At 36.5% G+C, this 13,900-nt stretch overlaps 2 protein-coding genes across 2 annotated transcripts in view; both read left to right on the top strand.

Annotated features, from left to right (window-relative positions):
• The window catches only part of LOC141813195 (nicotinate phosphoribosyltransferase 2-like), a 46,155-nt gene extending 38,749 nt beyond the window's left edge, over positions 1–7,406 (top strand). Inside the window, exons 6-15 of the mRNA XM_074701111.1 lie at positions 342–417; positions 588–689; positions 2,828–2,944; positions 3,630–3,688; positions 4,223–4,397; positions 5,654–5,788; positions 5,867–5,965; positions 6,160–6,268; positions 6,874–6,986; positions 7,069–7,406. Of these exons, the coding sequence (XP_074557212.1) occupies positions 342–417; positions 588–689; positions 2,828–2,944; positions 3,630–3,688; positions 4,223–4,397; positions 5,654–5,788; positions 5,867–5,965; positions 6,160–6,268; positions 6,874–6,986; positions 7,069–7,146 (1,063 nt within the window). The 3' untranslated portion in view covers positions 7,147–7,406. The remainder of the gene's footprint in view (positions 1–341; positions 418–587; positions 690–2,827; positions 2,945–3,629; positions 3,689–4,222; positions 4,398–5,653; positions 5,789–5,866; positions 5,966–6,159; positions 6,269–6,873; positions 6,987–7,068) is intronic.
• A 2,938-nt stretch (positions 7,407–10,344) lies between these two features.
• LOC141813591 (patellin-3-like) lies at positions 10,345–12,604 on the top strand. Its single transcript, XM_074701553.1, has 4 exons — positions 10,345–11,709; positions 11,777–11,901; positions 11,996–12,137; positions 12,212–12,604. The coding sequence occupies exons 1-4, from the start codon at positions 10,345–10,347 to the stop codon at positions 12,461–12,463; spliced, it is 1,884 nt and encodes a 627-aa protein (XP_074557654.1). The 3' UTR covers positions 12,464–12,604.
• The last annotated feature ends 1,296 nt before the right edge of the window (positions 12,605–13,900 follow it).

Here is a 13,900-nt window from a genome sequence, read left to right as displayed (position 1 = left end):
CAATTAATATATATTTATATTTAATTTTTTTAAAAAATATCGAAACTATATTAGCACGACACAATACGATACCGAAACCGTATTGTTCTGGTCCGAGACCGAAATCTCGGCACGAGTCGAAATTTTAAACCGTGATTGCACCCCAACCTATAACTTTGTTCTATGACTTAAACTTAGCTAAAAATTTCATGATGTTCAAGGTTAGTCTGACATTCTTGTGACAATTTAAGATTGAGTTTTTTTGCAGCATATAGAGTAAGAAATATATAATCTCTCTCTATTCCTTTTTAAGATTGATGTTCATTTTTCTTTACATTAATAGTTGGTTTTCCTATGGGCAGCAATGTGGCTGCTGGAAACTTGTTTGGCATACCCCTTCGAGGAACTCATTCACATGCATTTGTTAGCTCATATATGGTGTGTATGTTCAGCCATAAATAACTAAACATATTCAGATGTGTTCTTTTGGAATCAATTTTGTTGTAAATTTAAAGACTTGTGAACTTCTACCACCTTCATAATTACATCTATCCAATATTTCTTATATAAACTCGAGACATTCTTATACCCAACTGACACTTTTGTAGAGCCCTGATGAGATTGTAGTCAAATCACTTCTCAGTCATGATGGTTCAAGTACTTGTATGAATTTCCTGACTCTAGTCAGGACATGGCTCAGAAAACTTCAGGTGAGTAATTCTTTAGCTTGCATGTTCTATTTTGTTCAGTTCCCTTGTCCTTTCTTTAGTCTGAACTAGATATCCGTTGCCCATAACTAATTTAATTTCAACTTTATTTGATTGTTTTGTATGTATGTATCTCAAACAATTTGTTCCTGAGTGTTATATTGTAAGACTTTTAGAAGTTGGTCAACAGATTTTTTCTAGTGATATCCTCTCTGAAATTAGGTTATGCTTTGTCTTAATGAAGTGGAATTCCTGTGCTGATTTAATTTCATATTTACTATGTTTCCTTTCATATTTACTATGTTTCCACATAGCAAAAAATTGACACTATAACTTGGCTATATGGATATTGTTGGGAGAGTGCTTTTCTATATGTTTTGTGAAAGAGATGCTCTTTTAGTACACAATAAGTATTTGTAATGTTACTATTTCAATTTTTATTTCACAATGATTAATTAAAAAAAATCACATTTATGGTATGCATGCATGAAGCTAATATATGAGAATCTCTGTTTTCTTTAATCAATTCTCCTGTGGGTGTTGATTATTAGCTTAAAGCCAAAAAAATCTATGAACCAAATGGACATATTTTGTTTTGTTTCATTTCTGCTAAATCAGTGTGTCTCAGTTTGTGTTGATTGATTCCAAACAGTTATTGTGTTCGATTTCCATTTGTTTAATTGTGAATCAAATCAAGAATTTTTTTTATATTACGAAGTGCATTTTAAGAATTCACATCAAAATTAAATTATTTTTTCCCATTCTTAGTCCACATTGAGTTGTAATTTGATAATAAAAATTCTTTACTTTTAATATGAAATTTCAACTCAATCTGGACTAAGAAATTATGATGCTTGAATATTAATTTGATTAAATCGAATCAAACTGATATTTTGGTTTAATTTCAATTCTATTTATAGGGCTAAGGTCATTTCCTCATTTGAGTTTATTCAGCTTAAATAACTATTGACAGAGCTAGATACTAATCTTGCTGAATCAATGGATGTGTAATGAGGTAATCAAACCACCATGCGCATTGCCTTCAACCTACCCTTTCATGCGAGAATAAAACACAGAACTGCTGTCGTTTTATCAGAGAAAGGATACAATCTATGGAGATCATCCTTTTTTTGTTCCAATGATTTGTGGAGATATGTTGAATATATTTATATTTTGAGAATTTAGTTGTAATTATGTCAATGTACTAGGAGCTACCATAAATGTTTTTCATCTAGCACATATGCACAGAGATGGGACTACCACACACTCTTTGACTGTCACTTTAGACCTGTTTTCCAATCAGTCTACAAGCCATCTTTAAGCTGTTAGAGCTGTCTCGTAGCTGTTAAAATTGGCAGGGGAGGGGTTTTGAGAGAGGTAGCTTCTCCTCCTAGATAAAGGGACAGTACTTTGCTGTGTCCTTGAAGGGAAGGAATCCTTTAAGAAACATTCTCAGATTATCTCAAAGAATTCTTGATTTCTAACTACAACCTCTACAGCCTTCTGGATGGATCATGGACTTTCTTCTATGCTTAAGCTACCACATTCATAATCCTTTTGATAGAGATGATAGTGCCATACATGAAATCGGAAGAGATGCTTAACATTTCAACTTGTACATTAGTTTTCTTGGTTATAAAACCAAGTCTGTGAACTTGAGTTCTTAGACAAATTAATCTCTGAGAGTTAACAGATCTACCACTTTATACAGACTGACTAAAGGAAGACCTTACTTGTTGGCTTAGTCTTTGACTCAGTTTGATCTTTGCATTTGGGAGATTTATAATCATACTGTTTTTTATTCCCTTCTCCCCATGTGTCAGATCAATTTGAGATAAGCAGATGTTATTGTAACGTCTTAATGATAGACTTCTTAAACCTACTTTACTAATGCACTCATTATTGCAAGTTAGGAACACAAGAAATATGACTTCTAAGATGCTAAGATATTTGTTTCTTGCTGATGCACAGATGCAATGAAAATTGTTCTTTTCTTTTAATAAGTCAGGAAAATATTTCAGGGTGTTGTTTTTTTGGTTGCTGAAAATTTTTGCTTGTTCTAAGGATTTTCTTCACTTGCCCAGGTGCAAAGAACTGAGATCAAATTTCTAACCTAATTTTCTCGTGTGTGTGCATGCTAGTCATCAGAATCTTTCCGTGGTGTTTTTGGTGAGACAAATCAAAGTGAACTAGCTGCATTCACCTCATATGCTTTGGCTTTTCCATATAACTTCCTTGCCCTAGTAGATACATACGATGTAAGTGAAATGTTTTAAGTATCTCTCATTTGTTTCTTCACTTGTATATGTTGGATTTAGTACCCATAAATCTGACTCTGCAATCTTTGATTTTTCAACTGTATGTTAATCTGTTTCATTGACATACTATTCTGAATGACTTCATTTTGTAAATTATTCTTGTTGGAGATATTATAACTTAGCTTACAAGATATAGATAACTGTGCACTAACTTCTGCACATGAAGCTCAGATGGCTTTACTTTCTATTAAAACAACCTGCAACTATACAAACTTGTAGATCCAACATGGCTTTTGTACAGTTAATATCAGGCAGCATTGTAAGTTTAGCATCATAAGTTTAACTGTTGGTTTGTCAACATATAAATTGACAAAAGGGAAATCTATGCCATGCCACTTAATTCTACTCAACTCCAAGATGGGCACAATTTATCTGTTCAATTTTTCAATTTTGCAATTTAGATTCCTTTTTCTTGGTAATGACATCGGCAAAATTCCCAAGTATTTTGATCTATTATTTATCCCCACACTACTTGATAGTAGATATTGGCACTGATATTTGCCTTTTTAATTTTTATGTCTATGTAAACTTAATCTTACATATAGAAACTTGGACTGTGTTCTTGTGAGTTTAACAAATATTATGATGTAGTTCTCACATAGAATGTCTCAATGACTCCAATCAGGTTATGAGGAGTGGAATTCCCAACTTTTGTGCAGTAGCTTTAGCACTTTATGATTTGGGGTAAGTTGTCAATCTTATTAGGTTGCATTTTGAGCATTCCCAGTTTCTTTTCCATGTTTAGCAGTCTGATTTATGGATAGAGACGACTTAAATTATTCTAATGACTATTAACATGTTTCAAGAAATTTGGACAAATTAGAATATACATTATGGATGGGTTGCAGTTTTTTGTATGTTTAATAAGCTATAATTGTACATTTGTGAAAAGACAATTCAACTAATATTTGATTAAATATCAGAAGCATTACACGTGTGAATTTGTGGAAGCCTTTTCTAAAAAATATTACTTTGTAATGCCCTTCTTAGAGCAGCTAAGCCTGTAAAACCATGAGCTAAATGTAGATATCTCAACCTTAAATAATGCTGATTAACCTCGGCATGAAGTACACTATTCAACATAAGTTTACTATCTAACTCGAAGTTTGCTACTATCTATATTGTGCAGCAGAGATTAGTTTGATTTCCAATAAGCAAAACCTAGATGCCAAGGAGTGTCCATAACTTGCATTTTATCCCTATAACTTTGTAATGCAGGTATACAGCATCCGGGATTAGGCTGGATTCTGGTGATTTAGCTTATTTATCTATTGAAGCTCGAAATTTTTTTCGCTCAGTAGAGAAGGAATTTAACAAATCTGGCTTTGGGAAAATGGCTATTACAGCTAGTAATGATCTGAATGAGGAAACTCTTGATGCTTTAAACAAGCAGGTAACTTTCTTTTACTTGATTAACAATGGTATGGCAAATACCTGATGGGCCATTAGTAATTTTTTCAGTAGTTTGCGTGTTGATCAGCTAAATTGGAATATGTGATTTGGATTGCCAATTCTTAAGCTTTTCGAGTGAGAATTTTCTATTTATATTGAAAGTGCCTCTTTCTACCTATGCAATTAGAAAATGGATTTTGTGATCCTTGGATCCTGCATTATAGAATCAAAGTGGTGTAATGTAGGATGATTGAAACTGCTGCATCTGGGAAATAGTTTTTCCAATTGCTTATGTTCAGTTAAAATTATAACTAGTTGAAATCAAACAAAGCATAATTCCGAATGGCTTGAAAGTTGAGCTGTAATTCACTTTTTCATGACTCATGAACTTGAAGTTCTAGCACCAATATTTACTTTTTGTTAAGGTTGGTAGTTTAAAATTCTCAAGATACGCTTTTTTATCAGTTAACTAAATAAACATTATACAGTTTCTAACTATGTTCAATTGAAATGAAGAGATAAGGTCTTTTCATTGCAATTTTTTTTCCAGATGTTACCTAATTTCCATCATCTAGGACAACGGTGAAGTTTCTTTATTAAAATATAGTAGTTCAGGACAAGAAAACATGTACAAAGAACGGAGATCATGAAATCTTTTTCATGTAAAATTCCTGAGATGTTAGATATGTTGAAATCATCAACCAAACTTAGTTCTGATAATGAATCACACAATGTAGGTGTAAGATTATTCATTCACTTCAAATGAACTCTGGTTGGTTATCCAATTTTGCAACCTAATCATTTGACAGTTAATAATTCTCGTTATGTTTAAGATGGGGAAGGTCACAAGTTTCTTCAAGCTGAAAAAAATGGGAAGGGTAGGTGGGGATCTTAAACAAGATGTAGACAGTCATCCAGAAGGTTTAACTGTTTCGAAAGGGGAAAACAACATGCACTAACCATCATTAGGAGGAAAGCATGAGAAATATGGTTTGAACATGATGTTCCCTCAATACACCATCCAAACCACATGGCAACTGGAGGCAGCAATCTATGCACGAGAGCTTCAACAAATCTTTGAATATCTCAGTTGTTGTCCTAAAAGGGCAGATAAGCATAGGAACCAGTAGAAACAAGGAACCCTAGGTCAACCTCTTGGCTGCATGCTAGTTTCAACAAAGCTTTAATTAGTTTTTAGTATATTAGATTTAGTTTAATTCTTTAAGAGTTTCTTATTTGATTGATATCTTTTCTCAGGGACATGAAATTGATGCTTTTGGGATTGGCACACATCTTGTTACATGCTATAGCCAAGCAGCTCTTGGCTGTGTGTTTAAACTTGTTGAAATTAAAGATCAACCTCGCATTAAGCTCTCTGAAGATGTTACAAAGGTCTGGTAGCATTACAGACCTTAACTTAATTAACATGCATTTCCTCTTCCCTCAAGTTTTATTGGTCATCTCCTCTAGGTTTCAATACCATGTAAAAAGCGATGTTTCAGATTGTATGGAAAAGAAGGTTATGCCTTGGTTGATATCATGACTGGGGAGGATGAAACTCCTCCAAAAGTAAGTAATCAACTTTCCTTCTTTTTCTTCCCAGATGCCATCATTAATATGATCATTTTATGCAATTATCATTTTATGCTATTATGTGGGTTATATGTAAGGAGATTAGTTAGATTTTTCTAAATTTACTTCATAAGCATGAACATACGTGGAACAAAGTTCTGTCTAGTAAATAGAATACTTACATTCTCCAGGTAGGACAACGCCTTCTTTGCCGCCATCCATTTAATGAATCAAAGAGAGCATATGTTGTGCCACAATGCGTGGAGGAGCTTTTGAAATGCTACTGGTCTGGGAGTTCAAGTATGAACCTTTGTTTACTTGTTGCCGTTGAGTAAGCTTATTATCAGTTAACTTGTTATGATAATTCTATTCTTTTTTTCCTTAAATTTTGTATTACAGATATAGAACTTTAAGAATAATGGTCTGGAAAGTAAAATCATTAAGCGATTGACTAGAACTTTCTGTGTTTCTTTTTGTACAAATAAGGGATTTTCTTTTGTCCTTTTTCAAACAAATAAGTGCATCGCACGGGGGCTTCTGAGCAGTTGGTTCAATAGGGAAACCAGTGTTTATACTTCGACTTTATACATTGATTTTATATGAAAGTATTTACATTAATAAATTTACCTTCTGTTACCATATTATTTAACTGAAAGGCCATCTGATGTTTTCCTGAATCATGAGTGATCGATCATTGGAACATCCTACGTAACTATTAATCTATTGGGATGCTTCCTGCCTCGAGTCCAGGACTTTACTGAAATTTGTTTGTTGAGCTTCTAGGTTCAGATAGTTTTAGCAATATCAGCTTGTCTCTGTAATTTCGCTGACGCATACAATCGTGGTTTGTATTTTGAGAGATTTTATAGTTATGCTCTAAATTTGAATGCTTGGATCTTATGCAGATAAACCAAGAGAAGAACTACCTTCGCTAAAGAAGGTCAGAGATCGCTGCATGCAACAGCTTGAGAAAATGAGATCTGATCATATGCGGAGGTTGAACCCGACACCATACAAGGTTAGTGTTGTGATCATTCTGTGTTTTTGTCTATGAATATTAATTCAGTTTGTGACTATGAACCATCGGATGACTGAGACAGGTGAGTGTCAGTGCGAAGCTATACGACTTCATTCATTTCCTGTGGCTCAGTGAAGCACCAGTTGGTGAACTACAGTAACTAGGATGGTTTCTGGTACATGAGAGTATTGTATGTTCTAGTGATTTTTCACTAATCTGGTATAGGAATAATTAGTTCCGGCAAGTTTATGCTAATGAAGCATAATGCATAATATGCTGCAGATTTAACTTTATTTATATCATTCAAGATATACATTTTGAATGAAGAACACAAATGCTTAGTCTGGTACATGAGAGTATTGTATGTTCTAGTGATTTTTCACTCATCTGGTATAGGAATAATTTTTTCCAGCAAGTTTACACTAATGAAGCATAATGCATGACATGCTGCAGATTTAACTTTATTTATATCATTCAAGATTTACATTTTGAATGAAGAACACAAATGCTTAGTTTGGTCTATACATCCTCTTTGCAATTTGTTCACAAATTTCTCAGATATCCAAACTTTATCCAGGTGTAGAAACGATACTCTTTAGTACATCTTGAACTCCAATTTTAGCTTTATAGCATGCAAGTGGTTGTTTATCCTTCCATAAGGAAAACACTTAATGTTGGATGAAGAAAGATGATATGCTGCAATGTGCATGTTGCGTATGAGGGTTGCATTAATATGAAAAAATGGCAAATATATACCGTTTAAACTATTTGTGTATGATGATATCTACTGAAGAGTTGACTCCATCATCAGCACCCCAAGAACTCTTCAGCCAGTTACTTCAAACAGATTGCTACAGGTGGTCTTTGCCAACCAGAATTAAAAGTAAGAAGCCTCAGAGGAATTGAATGCTGAGACATGTTGGTTTGGTGGTGGAATGTTTTAGAAAAGCAACAGAATTAATTGATCTCCACTGCCTCACCAACTTCCACATAATTATGGAATGCATGCACACACAGGTGGCTCAAAGTTGGCCAGTGCCCCACCTGGTTTGAAAACTCCATTTTTGTTTTTAATTTTTTTTATATGACAATTCCATTTACTAGCTTTAGATTTATATAATAGCATTATCGAAAAGAGTTTGTCAGCAACAACATCATTGCTCATCATGCACCAAATGCCACTGTGCTTCAGACTTTACAACCTTGATTGTATGCTTTAAAAATATGTTTTCTTTCTTGTAGCTTAGTTTAAGGCATAACATCTGGAGTCATGATTTATGTCTTTGCTTTGCCTGCCCATCTCAAGTTATTCAAAGGCAAATTCACATGAATTTATCGTAGCAAATTGCAGCATCATAAGTATCCCCATCTCCTGATTTTGGAGAAAGGTATTTGGGTAAATATTTAGGGCCAACTGTGAAATTTTGGATAATTTCTTTCTCAAATTGAGACTGTGTAAACAAGAGACTGTGTTAAAAGTTGAATTGGTTTGTTGCTAGCTTAGATTTAGACTCTGATTTTTTTTAAAAAAATAATAAATCTTAGTTAGTCTCATTGACTATATCTGGAGTGATCGATTTGGTCCCACAGAAATTTTTCACCGGCCACCAGGGTAAGACGTTGGGTTTCGAGGTGTGGACTGGCCGTACGATCATTGGCCTGCCCGTTCCAAGTTAATTGTGAGCCGGTATAATTGGGCGTAGGCCCGCTTCGCTCGGGTCATAATGTGGAAGGTAATTGATTACACTCTGGTTTTCTAGACTTGACCGGATGTAGTCGAATATCTAGATTAACCATTTAATAACTACTATAACATTATAGTAATCATTAAATGGTGGCTATAATAATTTTAATTTTGACCAAATTATATTTATATATATATATATATATATATATATATATAAAAAGTAGTTTATGTACAATATTTTTGACCTTTTAAACTTTTTAAAAGTGAATAATATTTTTTTATGAATTTAAGGGTGCTCTTTTAATTTTTATTCAAAATTAATATAATAAATACCTCATGTTCTTATTTCATGGAATAGAAAAAAAAGCGATCGAGCTCTCGGGACATAGTTAAGTTGGTTATGATGAAACAAAATTATTGAAGTGAGCAAGGATCGAATCTCGATGAAATTGAAATAATACTCTTTTCCGTCGTGGTCAATTATAATTTTTCGATTTAATTCTTTACAGATAATGATCGTATGAAATTATTGGAGTGGTGAATTTTATCTTTTACTAAAGAGATGGATATTAATGAATAGATATTAATGAGTAGAGTGGGGAAGAGACGTGAGGGAAGAAGACGCTGGCTGGCTGGGGGAGGAAATAGAGCAAGATGAAAAAGTAAAAGAGAAAGACATACAATGAATCTCTTTCTCAAAAGAAGTACAAACTTGTTTTGTTAGTACATTGGATTCTCTTCGGATCAAAGATTTATTTGTCACCATCCCTGCATCAAAGATTCTCACCCCATTTTTTAGTCTACTGAATGCCTTCTTATAAACTCATTTGTTCTTGTGCATATAAATAACTCAAAAACAAAACGAATTGATGGAATTGAGCAGCTACGGATGAGCACCGTGGACTGTCAGTTTCTTTGAAAATTTACTTTTCCATATAAAAACAGTGAAGTTAAATCCCTTCAATGTTCTTATACAGTTCCAAGAGTGTTCTAAGCAATGCCTACTTTTACTTTAAAAAGGGAATAATATGATTTTATTAAACCGAAAGATCCTTTTTGCAATACCTTTCCTCCCTTGCACTATTTAATATGCATATTTATTATAATTTTATATTACTTAATTGAAATATTCATTTTAAATACGTCTCATCTATAATATCATCGGCCTTAATTAGAAAATTTAAAATTTCTATTCAGTCCCTGAAGGAATAATTTTTAAGTCATAAGATATGTTTTTAATGTATTTTATGGAGTTGGATGGACCTTTGATACATTGCCGTAAAATATAAGGTGTAATACGGAAAATTTACAGAGCATAAGATTCCCTCGAAGTCGTCGTAACCGTTACGAAATTTCTTTTTTCTTCAAATATATATATATATATATATATTATATTATAAAATTTTATTTTCCAAAAATTGCCACCACCTTTTTTCTTAAAAAAAAATTATATATATATATATATAATTTTATTTTCCAAAAATTGCCACCACCGAAACGCTCGTCAAAGCGGCCCAACGGACACCTTACAGTCTGGTCCGCCGCTTTATGCGTGTATATAACACTCTCTCCCTCTCCGCCATCTTCCCCACTCTGCCCGTTTCCTCCACGCCCTCCACGCCCTCCACGCCGTCCGTCCATCTTTCGCTTCCGAGTTCGGAGCGCCGATCCATGGCCGAGGAGACCAAAGCTGACTCGACGGAGGCCCCCGCAGCCTCCGCCGAGGTCGTCGTCCCGGAGGTGGCGGCCCCGGAGAAGGAGGTGGTTGATGAAGAGCTGCCGCCGGTGGCTGAGCCCGTCGCTGAGTTGATGAAACAGGTAAAGAATTCAGCTTTGGAGGTCGCGCTCGCCGCTGAGGCCGCGGCCGAGGCGGAGGAGAAGAAGGCGGAGGCGGCCAAGGCCGCCGGGGACCTCCAAGATGTCTCCTTTAAGGAGGAGAGTAACGTTGTTTCGGAGATTGAAGATCCTGAGAAGAAGGCGCTGGAGGAGCTCAAGCTGCTCGTCCAGGCGGCGCTCGATAATAATGTGTTTAGAACTCCGCCTCCTGTCGTCTCTGTTCCTCCGACTGGTGAGGAGGCTTCCTCTAAGGCGGAAGGTGAAGCTTCTCCTGTTCCAGAGGAGGATCCGCCGAAGACTGTGGCGTCCAAGGAGGGCAAAGTTGAAGGAGATCCTGAGGAGGAGGCCCTGAAGGTCGTGGAGGCGGAGGAGGCCAAATCTGGTAATGTGCCAGCAGAAGAGGCTGTGGTAACAGAGGAGGCTAAGGCGGAAGGGTGGGCTGTGGCGGTAGAGGACCCGACCGCACCGTCCGAGGAAGAAGAGGCCGAGAAGCCGACGCCTCCTACGGCGGCGGAAGAGAAGGCGGTTCTGACGGATGAGGATGGTGCCAAAACCCTTGAAGCCATAGAGGAAACCGTCGTACCCGTTGCTGCTCCACCTCTCCCGGAGACCAAGACGCCGGCGGCGGAAGCGCCGAAGGCGGTGAAGGAAGAGGAAAAAGCTGCAACTCCTCCCACCGCACCGACTGCGCCAGAACCGGAGAAAGTCGCCATTTGGGGCGTGCCGCTCCTCGGCGACGAGAGGAGCGACACCGTCCTCCTCAAGTTCCTTCGCGCCCGCGACTTCAAGGTGAAGGAAGCCATGGCCATGCTCAAGAACGCCGTGCTGTGGCGCAAGGAGTTCGGCATCGAGGCACTCCTTGAAGAGGACCTCGGCGTCCCCGAGTTGGAGAAGGTGGTGTTCATGCACGGCGTCGACAAAGAAGGCCATCCCGTCTGCTACAACGTCTACGGCGAGTTCCAAAACAAGGATCTTTACGCCGCCGCCTTCGCCGACGAGGAGAAGAGGAAGAGGTTCTTGAGGTGGCGAATTCAGTACCTGGAGAAGGGTATAAGAAACTCACTTGACTTCAATCCGGAAGGGGTTTCCACCATGGTGCAGGTCACTGATCTCAAGAACTCGATCGGCCTCGCGAAGAAGGAGCTCCGCCAAGCTCTCGACTTGCTCCAAGATAACTATCCCGAGTTCGCAGCCAAACAGGTAACCTCAATTCCGCAGCATCAATCTTTGAAACAAACATCTGTGGTTTGATGAGTTGCTTCGGTAGGTGTTCATCAATGTGCCATGGTGGTATCTGGCTTTCAACAGGATGATTAGCCCATTCTTTACACAAAGAACAAAGAGCAAGTTTGTTTTTGCAGGGCCATCTAAATCAGCTAAGACTCTCTTCAAGTTAGTAGTTACTCATCTATATTTCTTCGGCTTATTAACCAAAACTTGAAGTTCAATTCGATGATTTCCCTGAACATACAATTGGATCATACAGATACATTGCTCCAGAGCAAGTTCCTGTTCAATTTGGAGGCCTGAGCAAGGAGAAGGACCCAGATTTCAGCATTGCTGATGGTGTTACAGAGGTCACTATTAAGCCATCAACCAAGCATGTCATTGAAATTCCAGTTATTGAGGCAAGTGAATTACCAATTTGGCTTCATCTCAGTGAAAGATGGCAAATGTGAGTCTAACTGGTGCTTCTTTGCAGCCCCACCTCCTTGTTTGGGAGCTCCGAGTTCTTGGTTCGGATGTCACTTATGGTGCTGAATTCGTGCCCAATGCAGACGACGGATACACTGTCATAGTTCAGAAGTCATGGAAGTTGATCTCCACTGATGAGCCAGTGGTGAAGGATAGTTTCAAGATTGGAGAAGCTGGCAAAGTGGTTCTCACACTGGACAACTCCACCTCCAAAAAGAAAAAACTCCTCTACAGGTACAAGATCAAGAGCCTCTACTGATTCCAATTCCAATTCCAAGGAACCCTAAAGTGAATGCTTTGAAATCACACATGTTTGAGTGTGCCTGTTTACCCTATTTTTAGTTTATCTTCTGAGTAGTTAGTTTGCCTGGTGCAAGTGGATGATTATTCATGCTTATTGCTGGAGTCAAATTCATTTTTGTGAAGAAGATAGGTACTACTTACTACTTCTGATATCATGTAAATTAAATTAAATTGTGTACATTTTGTCTGTCATATGATTGTTTACAATTAATTGGACTCATGCTTTCTGTCTACATGGTCTTGGTAATGAGATTAGAAGAAGAATACAGTGAAGTTAACAGTATAATGAGTTGCCAAAGTAGTTGGTCTTCCATTGTTGTATCAGACAGTAGCTTAATTGAGGTGGCTTAGTTTTTCATTCATTCTTTGACAGAAACCCCTACACAAGTTTCTTAAGCTTGAATCCAGTTGTTCCAAGCATTTCATGCAATCTTTAGCCAGCAGCTGTAAAGTTGTTTAGGACATGATGACAACAGCCCAGTGTAGTATTTTCTTTAGTTTAGGGCATCTTCTCTGTGCCAAAGGCTGTCCTTTAACTTTAGTCGTCGATTAGCTCAAGAAAAGAGAGAAGCCACTTTCTTGCTACCACCTTCAAAAGAGGTATATCATTTTAGTAGAGTAGTATTTTTACAGTCTTTTGGTCCTAAAGACCAGCAATGGAAAGAAGAGCACATCATTTGTATTTGATTCTTCCTCACTGTAGTAAAAAAATAATAATAATAGAATATGGCTGATTCTCCATCATCTGTAAGGAGATACATTGAAAAACTATAGTTGACCATTATATAGCATTGTCTCAACTTCGTCAAGATTTGACTTTTATCCACTATAATAAATCTACTTCATAATAACCAACTCAATCGTACTCTAAGATAATATTTGATTCTTCTGGAAAGGCAAGGACTTGGAAATTTGATTTCCCAGGACAACTGTGCATGTGGGTTCTTGTAGGGCCCCACAGGGATTTAGAGGTTGGGTGATGAAACAGTTGGACAGAGTATCCAAGCAATGTTTTGGCCTTGACTGGCTTTTTTAAGAGTCGGATTGATAATCTTCAAAATTAATTAATTTTAAAAATTAAAAATCTAATATATTAAAAATAAAAGAATATAATATATTATTGACTAATGTTGTTGAAAAAAAATTAGAGTATTGTGGATTATAATTTATAGTTGTCATAGTATTATTAATGTGGTTTAAAGTTTGAAGTGTTTATATTATAATGATTTATAATTAATAATATTAAAAATAAGAATATTTTTTGAATAAAAATAAATTGAGACAGAATTAAATATTATTCTAATAATATATAAAAATGGGCATTCTTTTATGATTTCAATTAAAAGAGATATTCTATTTGAGTCGCGGCTATGCGGCTATGACAAATAATCCT

Source organism: Curcuma longa, chromosome 20 (assembly GCF_044706935.1).
Source record: "Curcuma longa cultivar G26 ecotype Majalengka, Jawa Barat chromosome 20, ITB_CL_G26_1.1, whole genome shotgun sequence".
Lineage (NCBI taxonomy): Eukaryota > Viridiplantae > Streptophyta > Magnoliopsida > Zingiberales > Zingiberaceae > Curcuma > Curcuma longa.
Note: the sequence above shows the minus strand (reverse complement) of the source record. Positions and strands in the feature narration are given on the sequence as shown.